Source organism: Pezoporus occidentalis, unplaced genomic scaffold (genome assembly GCF_034315485.1).
Source record: "Pezoporus occidentalis ecotype Australia unplaced genomic scaffold, CSIRO_AGI_Poc_V1 ctg164, whole genome shotgun sequence".
In the NCBI taxonomy this organism is placed as follows: Eukaryota; Metazoa; Chordata; class Aves; order Psittaciformes; family Psittacidae; genus Pezoporus; species Pezoporus occidentalis.
Window position 1 is genome coordinate 161,304 of NW_026913466.1, and position 19,986 is coordinate 181,289.

Consider the following 19,986-nt stretch of genomic DNA (forward strand, 5'->3'; position numbering starts at 1 on the left):
ACCACATAAGAGCAGGTTGCTCCAAGCCCTGTCCAGCCTGGCTTTGAACACCGCCAGGGATGGGGCTACCACAGCTTCTCTGGGCACCCTGTGCCAGCACCTCAGCACTCTCACAGCAAAGAACTTCCTTATATCCAACCTTAATCTCCTATTTTTAAGTTTGAACCCGTTACCCCTTGTCCTATCACTACAGTCCCTGATGAAGAATCAAATCAAACTTGGTCTGCCTGTTTCTCTCCAATTAATAACTTTAAAACCTGTTGACAAACTGTTTTGACTTGAAAGGGCAGCAGTCTTGATAAATAATTGTGCAGTTTTCTGTACTCAGTGTTGTCATACAGATTGTATGTGGTTATCAGTGCTTGTGCTGAAGGAGAAAACAAAAGTTGCACATTAGATGTTTTTTTCTGGTAGCATCTGACTGGCAAGTCAACTTGTTGCTAGCTATGGTATCTACTGGTTTATTGCTACAAGAGAATGGCTCAAGAAATGTAAGATGCTGTCAGTTACAGAAATGTGATAAGGATTTCAAAGAACATGTAGACAAATAGCTGGGGAAACAAGCTGCTTCTGCAGCTTATAAACAGCTACTTCTGCCAGCTGAAGGCTTTCTGCAAGTAATTCATCTGCTGGTAAATAACCATTGTAGCAACCTTTATTGTGCTGATCATATCTGGTACTGCCTGTGTGTAAACTGTCCTCACAGTTGATGGAAGTTGGCATGCAGGACAACTGCAGATGACAAAACAGCATTTCCCCCAACTGTATAGTAATTGTATTATTTGTTACAGTGAACCTAAACAGGCAGGAATAAAAAAGTGGGAGACAGAATATTTTATGCCTTAAAATTACCCTGTATTATAGTACTATGAAAATCTGCCTGGTAGTCAAAGTACCACTTGCTTAAGTGTTGCTTATCTTTTTAAATCGATGGAGTTAATTAGTATCAAACTTGGTGCGGACAGTCTTAGCCCTGTTTAGACATTTGGCTCCTGTTCATTTTGCCTAGATGTTTTCCTTACAAAATCAGGTTTAAATCGAGTGCAGTGAAAGCAATAAGACTGTAGGACTTAATTTTATCCACAGGATCTCTGATAGGAAAGAAATGACCTAAAGTGATTATTTATCTATTTCAGTGAAGCTATTCCAACCTTATGTAGACAAGTTCTCCTAATCAAAGTTAATAAGGAGATTTTTGGTAAACAAAATGTATTTAATAAATAGCCAGCATCATCTTCCTCTGTATCTTCCACCTGTAGTCATTAAAGCATACCTTGCATTTTCTACCATACTTCTAAAAACATATAAGCAACGTTATAAGCCAGGTTAGATACTTTGACTTTGCTTCTCGCTAGCTTTAGCTTTCCTTGCTCTTCAGCAATTTACATTGTGCACATCATCACAGCTTTTGGTTTCTAACTGTTGCAGTTATTTCAAAAAGGTGATTTCAGTTCTTTATCATAAGGATTAGTTTTCATTTTAATTTTCAATTGAAAGCCTCCTTGTCTTCGATAATAGAACTGGCTGTGTACTTCACACTTGGGAAGGTTCGCTCCTTGCTTGGGTTTTTGCTTTCCCCTCTCACAAAGTTGCAGATGATTGTATGCCATAGCCTTTCTGTTAATTGCATCTAATTATGCATCTTTTATATCTTATGTATAGCCTTTATAGCACTTATCACACTAATTCTTGAATCATCATGGTTTCAAATACCTCATTAGAGGAACACTTCTCATCACTTCTCCTGCAAGTCATGCCTGTTTATCACAAATGTTTACTTCTTGCATAGAAAAGGGGAAGCTTCTCTCCACGCCAGCCAGCCTCATCAACCCTGGAGTTCCGTGCAGTTATTCAAATCTAGCTGAGATCTACTACTACTCTGGTGTAGAAAATACAAATTTAATTTGTTTCATTTTAGCCTCTCTAGGTGGTATTCCATATCCATGTAGCCCTGGGCAGCCATGTGGCTAACTATGTCCCCTACCAAATGCTTGCTCTAATCGCTTACTGGCAGGAAGGGGAGAGTTGCCTGTCCTTTCTTGTTGTAACTTTCTTGTTGTAACTGTCTTCACATAGATGAAACCTGAGTCTGTTGCCTCATCTCTTTCCAAAATAGGACGTTTGCCAGCAGTGATGGGAGAGGTAGTAAACGGGAAAGGAAGGAGCAAAAACTGTGACTGATGCAGTGGGGGAGCAACAGATGTCATGTGGAAAATTGAGATATACTCAATAAGCATTTTCTACAAACATTTTCATACTGATGTAACTTAGTTATGGGGTGTGAGATACGAGCATATGAGAGAGTGAGTTTAAGCTTTGAAGCATTTCAGACAGATGGAAGTTTGTGGCTGAAGACAATTTCTGTGGAATTACAGGCTAGTGGTGTTCACAGCTTAATGATTCTGCTTTAAGAGTGATTTTATAATTAAAGAGATGTGGTGAAAGAGAATAGAAGGAGCTGGGTTACAGGAAGCAAGGGAAGTAAAGGCCAAGAGTTGCTGCTGTTAAAAGCTTGTCATCCAGAAAGAGCTATACCCTGTGTAAGAACATGATACAAAGAATTACTGACTTCAGCTTGCGCTGTTAGCCAACACAAATTTCTGTGAATACATTATTGAAGGCAGTATCACAATAAATGAATCAGAAAAGATGCTTTGACATCTGTATTACAAGTTGTGGTATATACTTACCCAGAACAGAATAAAGCTATGTCTGAATCAGCACAAAGAAACTGATATTCAGCAGCAGCAAAAAAAAATCCAAAATGCTGTAATACTGTGGGTTTTATTTTCCAAATAGGCTTTTAACACTTGAAGCAGAGCTCAATTACTTAGGGTATTGCCCTCTGTATAACAGGAAGAATGGTTTATTTGCAATGTACTCACCTTGCCAAAATGAGTTGTTCGTAGCTTGCTTTTCCATGATTCTTTCTTTTTGATGTATTTGATGTATTTCAATACTTGGAGATCACTGTTCACCTTGATGTTAACTGATTTGTAAGTGCCTCTTGCTTCTGTTCTTGTCAAACTTGAAATTAATAAATCTAATTGAATTTTTGCAAACCTATTTGTTGTAATGCTTTACACTTGGGGCTTGTGTCAGTTGAAGTAACAAAACAGTGGTTTCAGCTGAATTCTGGTGCCTTTACACAGTTAACTGACTAAATCTGTAGTGTTATTTCTCCTGTTTTCAGCAAATTCATCTTCTCCAAATTGCTTGAGTTATTCCTTCTGTTATCATTTTTAAATAGGTGTTTTATAGAAATTATTTTGGACATTTTGGGTATGTCACCATTTTGATAGTGCATTATAGGCATTTTTTGTTAGAGATGATGGCTTTCAGTAGCATTAGCGTGAGTCATAGAACATGGTATGTGTTCTCTAAGCATATTGTTTTCTAGTTCTGTGTGTTCTGCTTCAGACTAACCTTGTATCATTCATACAGTTTATAGATTAAGTTTTGCTTCAGATGTGTGATATAATGACAGCGTTTCCTTTATTGCTGAGGAGTTACTGCTTTTCACCAGGTTATTTGCATTCTATGCTTTGAACTTCAAAACTGGTGATATTTACATTGAAATGTTGTATTTGCCATGCTTTAACAGAAAGAGCTATTGCAAGACATGAAGTCAGAGAAATAGAACAACGTCATACAGTAGATGGCCCCCGACAAGATGTGGCATTGGATGAAGACGACGATGTGGTGATTATTTACAACCGAGTACCTAAGACTGCCAGCACTTCCTTCACAAATATTGCCTATGATCTTTGTGCGAAGAACAAATATCATGTTCTACATATCAATACAACCAAAAATAATCCTGTTATGTCTCTGCAAGATCAGGTAAGCTGCTGCATCTGGGAGGGATGTCTTTGTTAAACAAGGGAGAAGTACAGAAAATGTTTTCCTATTGCAAACTTGTATGAAATTGGCTTTTATGTCACATTTTCCAATATAAGTGAATTCTAATGCATTTATGTTTTCTTTGTAAAGAATGAATGTTTTTTATTAAATAATAGGTTTAGGTTTTTCCTGGGCTACTGGAGGAGGTAAGTATCTGTTTATCAGCCGAAAACAAAGCCAAAAGGGACACAGCTAGGGCACAAATGACCTTTGTTGTTACAGCTGTAAAAGTTTATTGTATTGTCAAATGTCTGCCTTTTGGCTGTGTAATAGTATTTGCCTGTCCTCTCCATCTGCAGTGAATGCAGTCCTATGTGATTTCCTCTATGAGTAGTGCAGGCACTGTGCCCTGCTGTCAGGGTTATGTTTCCATTTTTGATACTAGGTCTGGTCAGCTCTCACAGGTGATAATAACAGGTAGAAGGAAGCAGTTGTAAATAACTTAAACTCTAAAGGATGGGGCACTTTGCATTCATTTAAATCTCTCACTAAAATCAGTGTAGTCCCAGGCTAGAAATGATCATGGCTACCACTGCATCAGATGATGAAGACAATGAAGGATCAGGGCTCTGTTTTTCGTGGGGTGGGGTATGCTGAGGGAGGAGGGTCTTTAAGTAGTCAGGTTTTGCTCATGGTGAGTGCACGTTCAGGGAACGCAGGTCAGATGTCTGACACATCACTATGTCATCAGCCCTGTCTGTAAAACAAAGGTTTCCACACTCTGGAATGTGCTACTGGTTGTATGCTGATGATCTTAAGTTGATATGCAGCAGAGGCAGGAGCTGTTCTGCATTGCAGCACATCAGCACTGAGGCTTCCAGCTCCTTTAAGTGCATGCCTACAGGCAGAAGCAGCTCAGCACAGCTGCTGGAGCAGTGCAAGGGGAAGCAGATGGTAACAAGCCTTCCACTTTTAGTTCTCTGTGTTGGAAAAAGGTTGAGGTAGGGATCTATGTGCAGGGGACATTGAATGTACTTGAGGCAGGACTGGGAACCTCTTTTGTGATAGTGGGGTTGTGTTATTGTTGGGTTTTTGATAGTGTAAAATCTTTTCCTAAACACGAAGGTGATATAGTCATATGTGGTTACTGAGACTACCAAGACTCAACCTGGTAGCCAGCCCCATAGTCTTGTCTACTGCATAGAACAAGAAAGACTTATGCACTAACAGCAGAGTGAGTTTTCAAAAGGAGATTTATCAAGCCTGTATCTGTTAGTTAAAAATCATACTCAAGTCAGTCACACTGAGAGCTGCACTTCCAAGCACAAGTTCTGTTGCAGTCAGGGTCTGAAATGTAGGGGTCTGTCCTGAAGGATAGGAAAGTGAGTCATTGGTGATATAAATTTGTTCTTTACTGGCTTAGTTTTGTCTAACAGAAACTCTTCCTAATTTGCCCTCCAATATTAGAGGGAATATTATAATACTACCTATTGAAAGATGAAAATCCATCAGTGCTGGCCATGTATACAATACTGGCAGTCCTACCTTCATTTGATACCATGCCATTGTCCAAGGTCGTAAGTTATATTGTTTAATTAGGCAGTTGTTACTCCTCTTCTTTGGTAGCCATTAACTGGGAAATGCTGCCAATGAAAATCTTTACATATTGCATAGTTGTTCAAACAAGAATATTTGTTTATCTGTAGTATATTGAGATAGCAACTTGCCATTATAAGTGATAAAGCAGAATTCTGGAGATGGCAAGTAGCTGGTGAGGTTTATTCTTTGTGGGCTTGGGTTTGCATGAAATACATGCCACCTTTATCAGTATAGCTCACTTGAGTGCATTAGTTGTATATGCACCAGTAGTAAAATACATAGACATATAGAGACAGAATTGTTTGATTAGTGATACTGTTTGTTAAAGCAAATCTCCCTAAACAAGGTGAAGATTGCCTTGGGCCTGATACAGATTTGTAAAACAGTGAGCCCTCCATTGTGCAGTACTTGTGCTGTTCTTTTTCCAAACTGCTCTAAATCTGTAACAGATTTTAAGTTCTCTGTCCATAGGTGAAACCTTTACTTGTTGAATGTAATCTGCAAAAACCCCTGTTTAAAATCCACTCCACATACAATCAGTATCTGATTTGAGATAATCCAGTAAGAGTCCCTAACACATCCATTTTAGTTTCAGATGGAACTTGTCCCAGCAGCCCTCCTTTCTTTTGCAGCTTCTCTGACAGCAGGATCCTGGGAACTGCCCCTCTTTCCACAGGTTGGGCCTTTTCTTTGCAGTAACCTGAGTGGCACGCTGCCCATGTTGCATTTCTGACCTGTGTGGTCTGTAACAAAAACACTCGGTTTTCATTAAATCAGAGTAGGTTTTTGTGGGACTTCATTTGTTGCTTGCATGTTTCAGTACTAGTACTTTTTGTGCCTATAAGGAGGCCTGTGTTATGGCTTGCTGGATGGCATACCAGCCACACAAACTTCAGCTTTGTTGTTACATGGTGAGATTGTCATCTAAAACATGTAAAATGAAATTGCTGTTCTGTCTTGCAGCATAAATCCTTGATATAGTGTTAGAAAAGGGGATGTAAGAACACGTTCTCTGTACTGCTGTTGTGAACATAGGAAAGCCATGGTACAGTTATCAGCTTGCTATTTTCTGTTCCTCATTCTTTTTTCTCCTGCAGTTTCTCCATTTTTCTCAAAGGAGCACCTGAAAATATATAATCTTGCTTCCAAATGTATTCTAAAGCAGTGGCCTCTCAGAGGATAGCACACTCATACTGACTTCAGTTCCACTTCCAGCAATGGCTCTCTGAGGTGGAACAAGGAAAAGGTTGGAGTGACTGTTAGAAGTACTCTCATGTGCTCCTGAACAGATAAGAGTTTTTCTCTTGGAGTTAGATGGCCTGGTGAGCACTAGTGTCCACTGCTGTACTTGTGCCAGTTGCAGAATCACACAATGGTTTGGGTTGGAAGGGACAATGGAAGATTATCTAGTCCAGCCTCCAAGGTTGCAAGGAGTTTCCACCATCTATGTGCTCCATACCCCTGGACTTTGACACAGATTGTGAAAACAGGGAGTTTAAAGCCTCATCTATTCAGCCTTTCTTGCGCTCCCTGAGCCTCCTCGTGACCCTTCCATGTTTCAGTACTTTCAGTTGAGAAAGAACTGTTCATGCAGGGCTGGAATATGTTCTTGCCTGGCTTCACCACAGCTGAACTGGTAGACTCTTGTCTTTTCACCGTCTCACAATATTGCTGAGAGATGCCTTTGCCTTGAGCTTGCTTGTGGTTTCTTATGGCATGCCGACAAAGGTGTGCTGCTAGCCTGTTTCCAGTGTTCCTAAACTTCTGTTTTAGGGCTACCTTATTTGACAGTTTGGATAACTAAGCTACCAATGCCTTCCTGCAGAGGATTTGCATTCAGTCATCCCATTATGCTTGGTCTTGAAATCTGAACTGAGATTTCTTTTAATGAGGACACTGTGTCGGTTGGTCTTAAGTCACACTTGAATGGAAAATCCTCATGTGTCCTCACCAGGCTGTGCTGGTGATATCCATCCCCCAGTTATTAGTAATTTTGAGTCAGTTATTCAGCAGTTGACAAACAAAACTAGAATGTAATGACGGGAAAAGCTGGGGCCTTTTTGGTATCCAAAATCCATGTGATACCAAGCCACAGGGTAATGACCATACCAACTTTGGTGGCAGAGGGTGTGGATGTTCTCTTCAGACCATAGACAAGAGGGACTGATGGAAGCAGTGGACAGAGATGGAGGCTTCCCACATCACTTTGGTCTGCACATACCCATTTCCCAGGGATTTTTTTGCTGAGACCAAGTATGCTGGTTGATTTTACATTTTCCCTTTTGGCTCACTGGGACTCGTTATAAATTCTTATCGTCCTAGAAACTGAATGTATTTAACTTACCTTTCAGGACATCTTATGCCCCCAGAGGATGTTTGATCTGGCTTTTTAATTCAATAAAGATCAGCTGATTTCTCACTAAAGGCTGCAAAGCAACTTTGGAGCTGATTATATAAAAGCACCATGAAACAACTTCCCAGGAATTCCATTCACGTCTATCTGCACTTTTAAAATAACCTCACATTTTATTCAGTTGGGTTCAGATGGAGAAGCTTGCTCAGTCTCTTGAAAGCTCCACTATCTGTTAAGCCCTGAAAAGAAAGGTAAAATAGATCATATTTAACAGTATGAAGCAGCAAGCAATATTCATCTCTGCCCTAAAACGTGTGAATCCAGACTTACTAGGCTATCTGTGACCTGGAACAATTCTGATTGTTGAAATGCTGCAAATGGGGCTGGGGGGAATCTCTTGCCTGAAGGCTGGTTATAGGTGTTAAAAACTGGTATTCTCAGGACACAATGTGGGGTTGGTCCATCTTAAGGCAGACAAAAATGTCACAGCTGTCTTATAAAGCCTTCCTAGCTGCCTCTTAGCTTGTCTGGTGTTGAAGTTAATAAAAGGCTATAACACCCATCCTGTGTTCATAAAAATGCTTTCACTTAGCAGACAATATTATATGACAAAGACAGTAAAGGATGTTTTTAACTATTACTGGAAGATCTAAGGTTTGATGCCAGATGGTGGCACAAGGATCTGAGACAGAACTGACCCATGAGACTTTGCACTTCGCATTTCCCTGTGCCTAGCCCTAGTCTATTAGACACTGTGACTCTGGGGCTTGGAGGTGATGGAAGGGAGGATAATGTATACTTTGCATTTAGGAAACTTCTTTCTCAGGTATAGAAGTATTCATAGCTGAGGGTCTCCACTGAAAATATCCTGTCATTAATCTTTAAAAGGTACAGTCGTTGAAGTGTGGTTTGTTTCAGTAGGTAGATCCAGTGAATTCAAAGTCTCATAGATATCTATCAGTTTGTGCTATGGACAAAACAAGGCAGAAAAGCCAGTGTAGTTTATGAAACACAATTGTATAACATTGTGCAGTGCTAGGTCTGCCACAATTTTCATGTGCAGGGTATAGTTTAAATTGTGAAATGCCACAGACTGTGAAACTTGTACATTGAAAAAATGAATGCTGCCTGTTACTATAAAGTAATGTACATTTCTTTTACCTAAGAGCCCAGGAGCCGGTGTTTGAGGAAATAAGTAAATTTTATCAACGTCTTAAGTCTTAGACTGTGAGTTTTGCACATTTGAAGAAACAGAAGCAGGCGAGTCTTGCCTTTTAAAATCCTCAATTGGTTGGTGATAGTAAATAATAAGTATCATGTTCCAGGACTCTCCATCCATTAGACCTTACAGAATGTTAGTGCATTGACTTGAGCTCTCCAGCTTTCCCTTTTTGACTCTCTTGTCTCACCTCAGTATCTTCATGGTTATCTCTGTCACTGTATAACAGAAAAGATACTGTAGATGTGCAGGGAATGCTATCTTCTCATTTGCAGCTTCACAAGTGGCCTATCATTGTCAGACAGGCCAGGCAGCAAAAGTTTATCATCTTTTCTTTATTATCCAGTTGACTAGTTTTGACATAACTTTCCGAGTTAGGTGCTTTGATGTTAAAATACTCTGTTCATCTAATAAAGCCAAGCTATTTCAGGGCTTCCATATCCCACTTAATGCGATAATCCTTTCTAGTTGGGGGTGTGTACCTTATTTAGCTCTTTGAAGGGGAAAGCTATTCCTGTTTTCATGAAGTTTGCCCGCAACTGCGTTATCAGCCCTTGCTGAAGGGCTGCTTCATGCTTCAACATGGAAGCTTCACTGAAATGTTAGACTCAAGGTAACAATTCAAAATGGTAAGCGATAAATCTAGTTTGCACTGTATACCTTTATGCAATTTTTGGATTACTCATGCATTGCGTTTTGAGATGGGGGAGCAAATGAACCGTGAGATTTGTTTCTTGTTCCAGTAAAATCGGTCGAAGAACTTGCTTGTAAATCAGGTTTGCTTTTATTTAAGGGACTAACTACAGACCAGACAATTCCATCAAAGGTGTATGTGTATTTCTGCTTCTTGCTGAAGGAATTCCCCATTCCTTTCCAATGACAGATAAAATGGACTGACAAAAGTGAAATGTTTGTCTTGCTAATGCTTTTGTGGAAGCTTTTCTTGAATTGCCTTTCTGATTGCTGTCTTCCGCTTTGGTTTACTTTCTGATCATTGAATTGTGATGATATAAGCAGAGTCCTCTGTATGCTTGAAGAAAAGTCTGGTTTTGGTGGCACAAATTCTTTGCTAATATTCAAAATAGAATGTTGTTTTGTAACGCATGGTAAGATTTATAAACCAGAGGGCACTATGTGTGGGGAAACTCAATGTGTTTCAGCTGTACAGAAACATTTTCTGCTGTCTGCTTTTATAGGTCCGATTTGTGAAGAATGTGACTTCCTGGAAGGAAATGAAACCAGGATTTTACCATGGGCATATATCTTATTTGGACTTTGCCAAGTATGTTACCCTTGGATTTATCTGTTGAGTAGCACAGTAGTTGAGGTTGTTTGGATGCAGCTGGGGCATTAGTGCCCTCTAGTGATGACAGCTGAGGTTTGAGACATTTGCACTCTGAAATTCGTGTGCTGAGCAATATTTGGGTTTGATTTTCACAGTTTTCTCTTGCCTTTTTGTATGTTAAAGTGTAGCCGAGTCTCATTTCAAAGCTACTTATATGCTGCATTTAGTATTCCTTGTGTGAATTACAGTCTTGTTTTACTGAAAATCTTGGCTTTTCTCTAAAACACTGACAGTTCTGCTTTAGGATTGCTTCCCATTCTGGGAAGTTTAAGATACTTGTTCTCAAGTGTGTTTCATATAACGGGTAATACCACCTGCCTCTTAAGTTATGTAGTTCTCTATCAGAGTATCCCTGTATACTGTATCAAAATACTAAAAGTTATATTTTAAAGCAGTTTTTTTTGCCTATAGTATTTTGACTTGCCATAAAAAGCACTGAAATAATTCTTCTGGAGTTAAATCCTGCTGCTTCTAAAATTAATCTAAAAGAAAATGGGGTAAAAATCCTCCCAGTGACTTCAAATGTTCAGGATCATATCTGTATTCACACTTTCATGTGTTTCTTCCCTTGTCTCATTTTTTTCTAATGGATCTAAAGCAGTGATCCTCAGTAGCTCACTCTTGTGAAGCCTCTCCTTGAACTGGCAAGTCAGTTTTGCTTAAGATGCTTAGCAGACAGTGCTTCATTTTGCACTTGCAACATGCAGAAAAGCACTGAAAGTTGAAAGTGGAATTTTCAGATCTCAGCATATTTGACTGCACAGCCAATAGTAACCAGTACTTTCACCTCCTGCTGGTGGTCAAGCCTCAGTCATGTTATGTTTCTGTGTATTAAAACATTTATGTAGGAGGGCAGGCTGCTGGGGCTGGTTCAGCCTGGAGAAGAGAAGCTGTGAGGAGACCACACTGCAGCCTTCCAATGTCTGAAGGGAGAATACAAGAATGCTGGAGAGGGACTCTTCATCAGGGCCTGTAGCAATAGGACAAGGGGTGATGAGTTCAGGCTGAAACACGGGCAGTTCAGGTTAGATCTAAGGCAGAAGTTCTTCCCTGTGAGAGTGCTGAGGCGCTGGCACAGGGTGCCCACAGAAGTGATAAATGCTCCACCCCTGGCAGTGCTCAAGGCCAAGTTGGACAGAGTCTTGGGTGACATGGTTTAGTGTGGGGCATCCCTACCCATGGCAGGGAGGTTGGAACTGCATGATCTCAAGGTCCTTTCCAACCCAAACTATTCTATGATTCCATGATTTATTTAATGAAATAAGATTTTTAGTGTGTAAGAGCTTCTTTTGTTTAGTCATTGCTTTTAATTATTCTCTCATGTACACTGATTTTTAATTCTAGCTTTTGATTACAAAGAGTAAGAAGGGGAAGTGAGAGCATCAGAGATTCCCAGTACAGCATATTATATAATAGAAAATGCTAAAAGCTACAGTAGTAGCTGGATAATACCAATAGCACCAAATAAAACCTTGAAGTTTACAGAAAGTAACAGGCAAGAAGTCTTAATTGCACCTCATTCAATAAAATAAAATGTACCAACTTTCATTAGTGGCTTTTCTGCCTTCTAAAGTTAAAATGCTGCAACATTAATGCACCCTTGAACTGAGTAACAACTTTCTAGAATGAATGAATGTTATTTAATTTCAAGGCCAGGTTGGAGGGAGTCTTGGGTGACATGGTTTAGTGTGGGGCGTCCCTGCCCATGGCAGGGGGGTTGGAACTGGATGATCTCAAGGTCCTTTCCAAACCAGACTATTCTATATTCTATACATTGCTCACTTCATAAAGCTGAAAACATCCTCAGATACTCCCACATTTAAAATAAAATAATTACTTTACATCTAGAGAGCATCTAAGCAATTTCACAGATTTCTTTCATCTGCATCTTCCCTCTAGGACTGTGTTATCCTTGTGCTTGTTGTTTGTTATCCTTTCCCATAAATGATTTATTTTCTAGACCCCTTTCCCCAACGTAGCTTGCTTTCTCATACGTCGGGTTTTCATTATTAAAATAATACCTTGAATACTTTGGCTGTGCTTGGCAGGGCCCACACTTTTCAGGCTGTGAGGTGTGTTCTTGTAATGAACATTCTTGTAGTTGAGAAATATAAAGTATTTCCAACAAGTCAGTGCTTGCTTATATGCAGATATCAGGCTTGGGTCCACAGTCAGGTATCAGAAGAACCTCTTAAAATATTCTGAAGCTTAAAGTACTGCATTCAATAAATGACTTATGGTATTGAGGACAGGTTATCATAACCCATCCATATAAAAATTACAGTAATACAAGTTTAAATTTGTTTTCCTCTTTTTCTTAATTTCTGATCCCCTCCCTCTCCCCCCTTATCCCCTTATCTCTGGTAAACTCTGGTAAAGTTCTTTGACAATGCAGTTACAAAATCATTATAATTGCTAATAAAGCTATAGTAGTAAGTACCTTATGTTACCCTAACTGATGCGAGTTTTGCAAGGTCGTGTGTAAATCCACTTGAACGTACAATCCTGCACAAATATTTCCAAGGGCTCTGACACCTCCATTTAACACACAGAAACATATTATTGGTTGAGGCTGCTGCTTGATCAGAATGGTTTGTTCCAGCCTTCTCCAGCACTTGCAGTAGAGTCTGTAGAAGGGGACGCCTGTGCATGTCTCTCGCACTTCAGTGGACCTGAAAGAGGTGCAGTTCAAAGTCTGGACTTCGAATCATTTTGATGCACACACTCCTGTTTTGCAGACTTTGGGGAGTAAGAGCTGGCATACAGACAAATGTCAGCATTGTCACCTTTACCTGCTACGGTCTCATGCATTGGTACTCTGCTGCTAACATCTGAAGAATCAATTGCTGTTCTGTAGCCTTTAACAATTTCCATATCTGTATTGCTGGCCTTTTGCCACAGTGATGCCTTTTAATTGTGTTTTTTTTTTAACTTCTTCTCTGCTGCTTATTCTGTGTTTCTGTTCTTCAGCTTTTGCAACTTAAGATTCCTCACATAAGCAGTATCTGGTACTATAATTTACAGAGTAATGGTACTGCATCTGACACACATTCCCATTGTGATATAACCTCTTCAATGTTTGGATACCATATTTATTTGCCACAGTGATGTCTCAAATGGAAAAGAAAATAAAACTGAGAAATGTGTTGTAAAAGCTGCCTTGAATATAGATCATTGAAAAGCAGCATTTGCACAAAACCATTTCGGTGGTTTAAATCTTTCTTACGTGTCCTGCGAGCTTACCACCTTATTTCATCAGGCTTCCTGTTTGTACCACAGTAAATCAAAAGTTGCTTAAGGTAAATGTCTAAGGAAAAATGTTATATTTTCAGATAGAGAAGTTAATATGGTTACAGATACTATCTTAGGCTTCTATTTAATAAGCATAGCCATATGGATGCAACCCAGGTAATGGATGGGCTCTGCACTCTGCCTGCCTTCTGTTAGAAATCATGTCTCTGACAACTGGAGACCTGCCAAGAAAACCACTTGCAGCATTGCATAGCACAGTTCAGGAGGGCAGGAAATCAATATCAAACTTCCTTATGCTTATTATAAACATGTAGGTGGCTGCTAGACTCATTAAGGCATTTCTAGAGCCAGGATGGTTGTATAAACATTTTGGTACCTATTGTGTGAGGATGTTTAAGGTTTGTTTGCTTCTCTTAAAAAAATAAATAAATCACAGTCCCAGGAAAGCTGAAATGGAACTGACTTTCACATCCACATAACACACTGGATAATGAAGGTGAGAGGAAGCAATCATTAAACTTGCTCTCACCATCATTTTCTTTGTATGTAGGTTTCAGTTGTGTCAGTAGAGACAGGCTTTTAAGTATTAAATGGAAGCTCTGATTTGGCCTTTAAAAGACATTTTCTTCCCTCTTTTACTTTAGATTTGGTGTCAAAAAGAAACCAATTTACATAAATGTCATAAGAGATCCTATAGAACGCCTAGTTTCTTATTATTACTTCCTGCGCTTTGGAGATGATTACAGACCAGGGCTACGGAGACGAAAACAGGGGGATAAAAAGGTAAAATACACTTCATTATATATGGTTTCTTACCGAAATTAGTGTATAAACCATTTAAAAATGTCCTGATAGAAGCTGAGTATTTCTTGTATCAGTCTTGGCGATGGTGGCTTTGCAAGTTGTATTCTCCCCTTTTATCTGTACTAGACCAGAGTGGAACATGAAGTATGTTAAGTGTAACATTTTGTGTAACCTTATAAATTAACTTTATGATACAATTTGTCATGCAAATTAAATACAATTGTAAATGTTTTCAGGTACCTGGAGTTGTAAGTATGGAGTTAAGCTTATCCTCTTGTACGAGAATTCTGCATCTGTTCTTGTTGAAGATTGAAAGACATTTTTCACTACTATTTTTTAATAATTAACAGCCTTAAACAGTAAATGTTGCAGTGGAATTATGTGAAGAGTCTTCTTGCAAACTATAGAGTTCTAATCATAGGTTTCTAGACTTCCTCCATCCGTCTTAGGTGGCTATAGGAGTAGTTCAGGTTCATATATTCAAACCTTGTTTACTAACACAGTTTCAGAATGACAACATGATTTGGACTTCATAATACAATTATTGCAGAAGGAACTTATACATCCACTGTCGTGGTTTACAGGAAGACATTTGTTGAAGCTTGTTGCTTTGTACTGCTTGTAAATCAAGAAGAAAAGCGAATTATTAAGCATATGAATATAGTTTATAAAACTATAATCAGAACAGGGTGGAAGTTTTTAGTAAATGGAAAGGGCTTTTGTATGTTGCAGTGCCAAACACTTTAAAATGTCAGTGGCAATATTTTAGTAAACTGATTTTTTTTTTTTTTCTGTAATGTTACCATTTAGTGTAGAATGTGCGAATACCGAGAGATATTGGAAAAATAGCTCATCAAAAATCATACTGAATACAGCTTAATATATATACACCGCATAACTAAGAAATGTAACTACTAATTTTGTGTGCCGCCCCCCATCCAAGCAGTGTATTTAGACTGTCTGGAACAGAGCATTTGTCTTGTCTTTCCCTTTGATGACTAGCTGCTCCTCTGTTATTTAGGGTTTGGCGCCATCTTCAGCTACTGCTGTTCAGTTTGTCCCGACATCCTACAGCATAGGTAGAGGAAAGCTTCAAGCAAACCAAATTGAAATGAAGCTTAAAATAAATCTATCTTCATAGCACTGGCTACAGAAATGATTTGGTAATACAGTGTCATAAAGGCTAAAAAGCCTCTTTCTAAAAAGAGAGAGAATCTCATCTTTTGTAACCTACTCTCTTCCTGTTCAGGAAGAGCATCATTTGGTCAGTGAAATTCCTTGCTGGTGGAGATGAATGAGTTGGAAAGCTGACCATGCTACCAAGTCCAAGCTGTTTATAGGACTTAAACTTCATGCTTTTTATTAAGTACTAATAGCATTGTTTTAGTTTTGAATTAGAGTCCAAACAGACTTGTTAGGTGGTCACTGGGAAACATTAAGGCAAAATCCCTAATGCTACTGCTTGGTAGACTGCACTGTAAGCTCTGATTTGCTGGAACAAGTTGAAATGCATTCCTATTTATAATGTTTGCAGTTCACTGCAGTAATAATTTTATGGTTTTCTATTAAAGATGCTTTTTCTTTTCATTTTGTCACTATTATGCCACTTTATTTAGGTCTGAAACTTAGTTGTTGCCTTACAGATTTAACTTGTCCTGTAAGCAGCTCTAGTTTGTATGAAGTGAAATTGATTTGCTATGCCAAGTTTTAGGGATCCTGTTTTTCCCCAGTGTCTCCAAGAAAACTGTACATATATAGATGGTGTCAGTTTTACATACATTAGGTATAAAATTCTTTAAGCTCAAAACTGGATTGGCCCAATCACAGTGTCTGTAACACTGGTATCTATCCTAATCTGTGTTATAGGAGATTCACTAAGAGCTCTTCATATGAAAAGTAGAGAAGATCAAAACTTTTTTCATAATGGAAATCAATTTGTTCCTTTATTAAATGGGAGGGAATCTTAATGGACTTTACACCCTCACCCTCTGCCAGTCCATACCACATTTATATGGAAGAGTTCTTCATTCATTTTCTTCCTATACCCCGTGCTTTCAAAGTTACAGATAGCTTGGCTTCAAGAACAGGGTCTGTAAAGACAAGTATTTCTTTTAATAAAATCTCTGGGTGGAGTAGCTGGGATAAGTATATAAGAGGAAGTGGGGAAGGAGGTGTGTCCTGTTTAATCTTACTTAGAGTATCACTTACTTGCTTTTGTGTATTAACTATAAAATAACCTGCAGGTATAAGCAAAAGAGTCTTCCTTTTGACAGATGCTAGTTCATACTTAGTATATACACTCATAAGTTAGGAGGTGCATTTAAACAATTCAGTTCTTAAGTAATGTTGATGTTATAAAATGCCCATGATAGATCAGTGCAGAATTTCTCTTAGAGAGCTATGCTAAAGAAAGCATACCAATGTCTTGTTTTCTTAGTGAAGCTGAGTTTTTGTCTATGTGACATGTATGAGCTATTCTAAACTCCAAGTGCAGTGTGGGCCTAGGCACCACAGGTTAATCCCTGCTTTGGCCTGGTATCAGTACATTTTTCAGATTATCTCAGGATCTTCACCTCAGAACAGAAGCAAAGGGCATTGTCCTTGTTCTAACACTGAATAATTAGGCAAATATATTTGTTAATAGTTGTTTTGAACAGAAACCGGACAGAAGAAATAGTCTAAAAAGTTGTCTAAGTGGTCACTTATTTGTTACTAAATAATTTCTTAAAAAGCTTTCCTAGATACATGGCTTACACCTTGCTTAGAAATAGGAATATTGTGAATACTTTATGGTGACTGGGCAAAGTATTTACCAATTCTTTCCAATGCTAATGGAGTTCTTATTGTAACTGTATTACTGCAGTTGAATCTTTATGTTGCTACAGCTGTCTATCCATGTAGAGCAGTGCTGTATTTGCCAAAAATAAATTGCCTCCTGAAATGGCAGTTATTTGTCATATTAAAAATGGAATAAAACATTATTTAATCTGCAGCACAAAATGCACAGTGTTCTATCATATAAAGATCCAGCTGTTTCCAGTATCACATAAATCCTGATGGCAATTGGTGCTGTATCTTTAGTGACTTATTTTGTAAGGGAAAAAAAATGATGTTAACACTTGCTGACTGGTTTTGCTTGTTTTGACATTCATCCTTCATCAAGGTTGTATCAAATGAACCAGGTAAGATCAAATTGTTCATTAGCTCTAACTCCAGAGTATCCAAATACTATTTTAATTGAGATGAGTAACTCCTAATAGCACCCTGAAAGCAAAGCTTGGAAATGTACTGGTTTTCCTTCATTCACATCATCTCTTGTGTTTTTCTGTCCCCGCTACATTTAGCCAGGTTGAGATGTGGGATATGCATAAAAGATTTTAAAGCTCAGCTCAATTTTGTCTTTGTTCCAGACCTTTGATGAATGTGTGGCAGCTGGAGGTTCAGACTGTGCTCCAGAGAAACTTTGGCTTCAAATTCCATTCTTCTGTGGCCACAGCTCCGAATGCTGGTAGGGAGAGAAATGTAGCTTAAATTGTTAGTCAAGTATATCAGTGCTAAAAGCTAAACTTAACAAACCTGAATATGTAACATAGTTGAAGAAAGTGTGTGGTACTGGACAGAGTGAAGCAGCAGGTACTTCAGTCATGTATTTTCTTCTGAAGATGCATTTTAATGTAGCAGTCTTGCAGCTCCTGAAACAAGCAGTATGTTAGTGTACTGTGTCGGCCGTGCTAGGAGGGAAAACAGATGTTTCCCATTTTAACAATAATTTTTTGTAGATTTGGAGTATTGATGTTTTTCTTTTCTGTCAGGCTACGATATCCATCTTTCTGAAAGGAGATATTCCGTTCAAGCTCACAGAGTTTCTGGGGAGAGCAAAATAATTGGGATCAGGATAAATTTATCTTCTTAAACCTTTACCAGACATCTAGTAGTCAATGTTATGTAGAAGAAACCAAACCAAAGGCAAATAGTGTCCATCTGTCAATGTAGCATGTTTTATAACAATGGCATAGGTTTTAAAACATTGAACTAAAGGCAAACTAGAGGGGAAAAAAGAAGCAATTTGAAGGATTCTGAGTGAAATCAAGGGCAATTATTTGTCAATGCTACTCTTCATCCAAACACGAGCAAAGCACATTGTCATGTAGAGCTCCTCTTTCTGTGCCTGTCAGTCAGACCTATCTATGCCTGAGCCAGGTGAAGAAGCAGAAAAGGAAAGAGCTCTGAACCTATCTTTTCACTCTGTCTAGAGCTATAAAAGGAGGAAAACCATATCAGTTTAATTACTGTCTGTTGTTCAGTATGGAAGTCCCCCCATTAAGTGCAGTGACTTTCTAGTTCATAATTATGCTTCTAGGATGCAAAAGGGAAAGATGTGTTCTTACCAGAACCATTTCTGGTGGCTAATGGGAAAGTGGAGACTGAATATTGACATGAGAAAATGTAGATCCTCCAAATATTGCATTAATAGAGACAGGAACCCTATACCCATGTGGTTTGTTTGGTAAATGAGTTATTAATCAAAATAACTAGAGGAGTCAAATTTCTAGGTAAGAACTCAGATGAGAGAAACTGCAAAGGGAAATGAAGTTAGGAATGGTTACAAATTGAAGTGAGCCTTCCCTTTCCTATGCAAATGTCCTGTTACAAAATAATCTCCATCTAGGGACCAAGGATTGTTGGCTGACATCAGAACTTGCTGTAATTGTTCTCTGTCATTTTAGGAATGTGGGAAGCAGATGGGCTTTGGAACAAGCCAAATACAATCTGATTAATGAATACTTCCTAGTAGGAGTTACTGAAGAGCTTGAAGACTTTATCATGTTGTTGGAAGCAGCTTTGCCCCGGTTCTTCAGGGGTGCCACAGAATTGTACCGGACAGGTATTTACATTATTTAAATGGTTGATTTTCAAGGATTCCATGGATTTTTTCATCCTCTTACCCTTTTTTTCATGTGAATTCTTTAGACTTAGATGAATAGTTTTGAATCTCTGCCAGGTTTGCCTCTCAGTTGGCTGATGTTCCTACATATTTAAAAGGCTCCCAATACAAATGCTTGAGGGCAGCCCAAGTATCTTCGTGCCTTACACAAGCCTATGCTTGATTCAGCCTGGTTGGCTGTGCAGAAAGGCCCAAGGGATACAAAGGCCCAAGTATATGTTGCCTTCCTGGGGTTGTAGTAAGCCATTTGTCATATAGCTAGTACCTTGGTTTCTCAGAGCTGCCCATGCAACTTAGGATGAGGAAAAGGTCCATCTTAGGCACAGCTTCTACCTGCAAATAGAAGGAGAAAAGGATCTGATGTGTAGGGTCTACATGTGTAGTATTAACAAGTTTATTACAAAGCAGCAAATAGCAGTTCTTAGAGAAAACGCTACCATCTTTTTGGTTGTCTTTGTCTCATGTAAGAAGTCTCTTGCTCTGCAGCCTTTAAAATTCTTAACAGTTGATATCAGATTAACATCTAAATAATTAATTTTGAAAGACCAATCTTGCTTCAAGTACATTATGTGGAGTAATTTTGTTCCTTAAATGAAGTGTTCATTCCCTGGGTTTATTAAAGTAAG

General features: G+C 38.7%; 1 protein-coding gene across 2 annotated transcripts in view; it reads left to right on the forward strand.

The window, feature by feature from the left end:
• Positions 1-19,986, forward strand: part of HS2ST1 (heparan sulfate 2-O-sulfotransferase 1) — an 82,595-nt gene that overhangs the window by 57,778 nt on the left and 4,831 nt on the right. For both annotated transcript variants that reach the window (XM_062613104.1, XM_062613103.1), the window contains exons 2-6: positions 3,605-3,843; positions 10,211-10,296; positions 14,256-14,394; positions 17,826-17,923; positions 19,143-19,300. In XM_062613104.1, the coding sequence (XP_062469088.1) occupies positions 3,605-3,843; positions 10,211-10,296; positions 14,256-14,394; positions 17,826-17,923; positions 19,143-19,300 (720 nt within the window). The remainder of the gene's footprint in view (positions 1-3,604; positions 3,844-10,210; positions 10,297-14,255; positions 14,395-17,825; positions 17,924-19,142; positions 19,301-19,986) is intronic.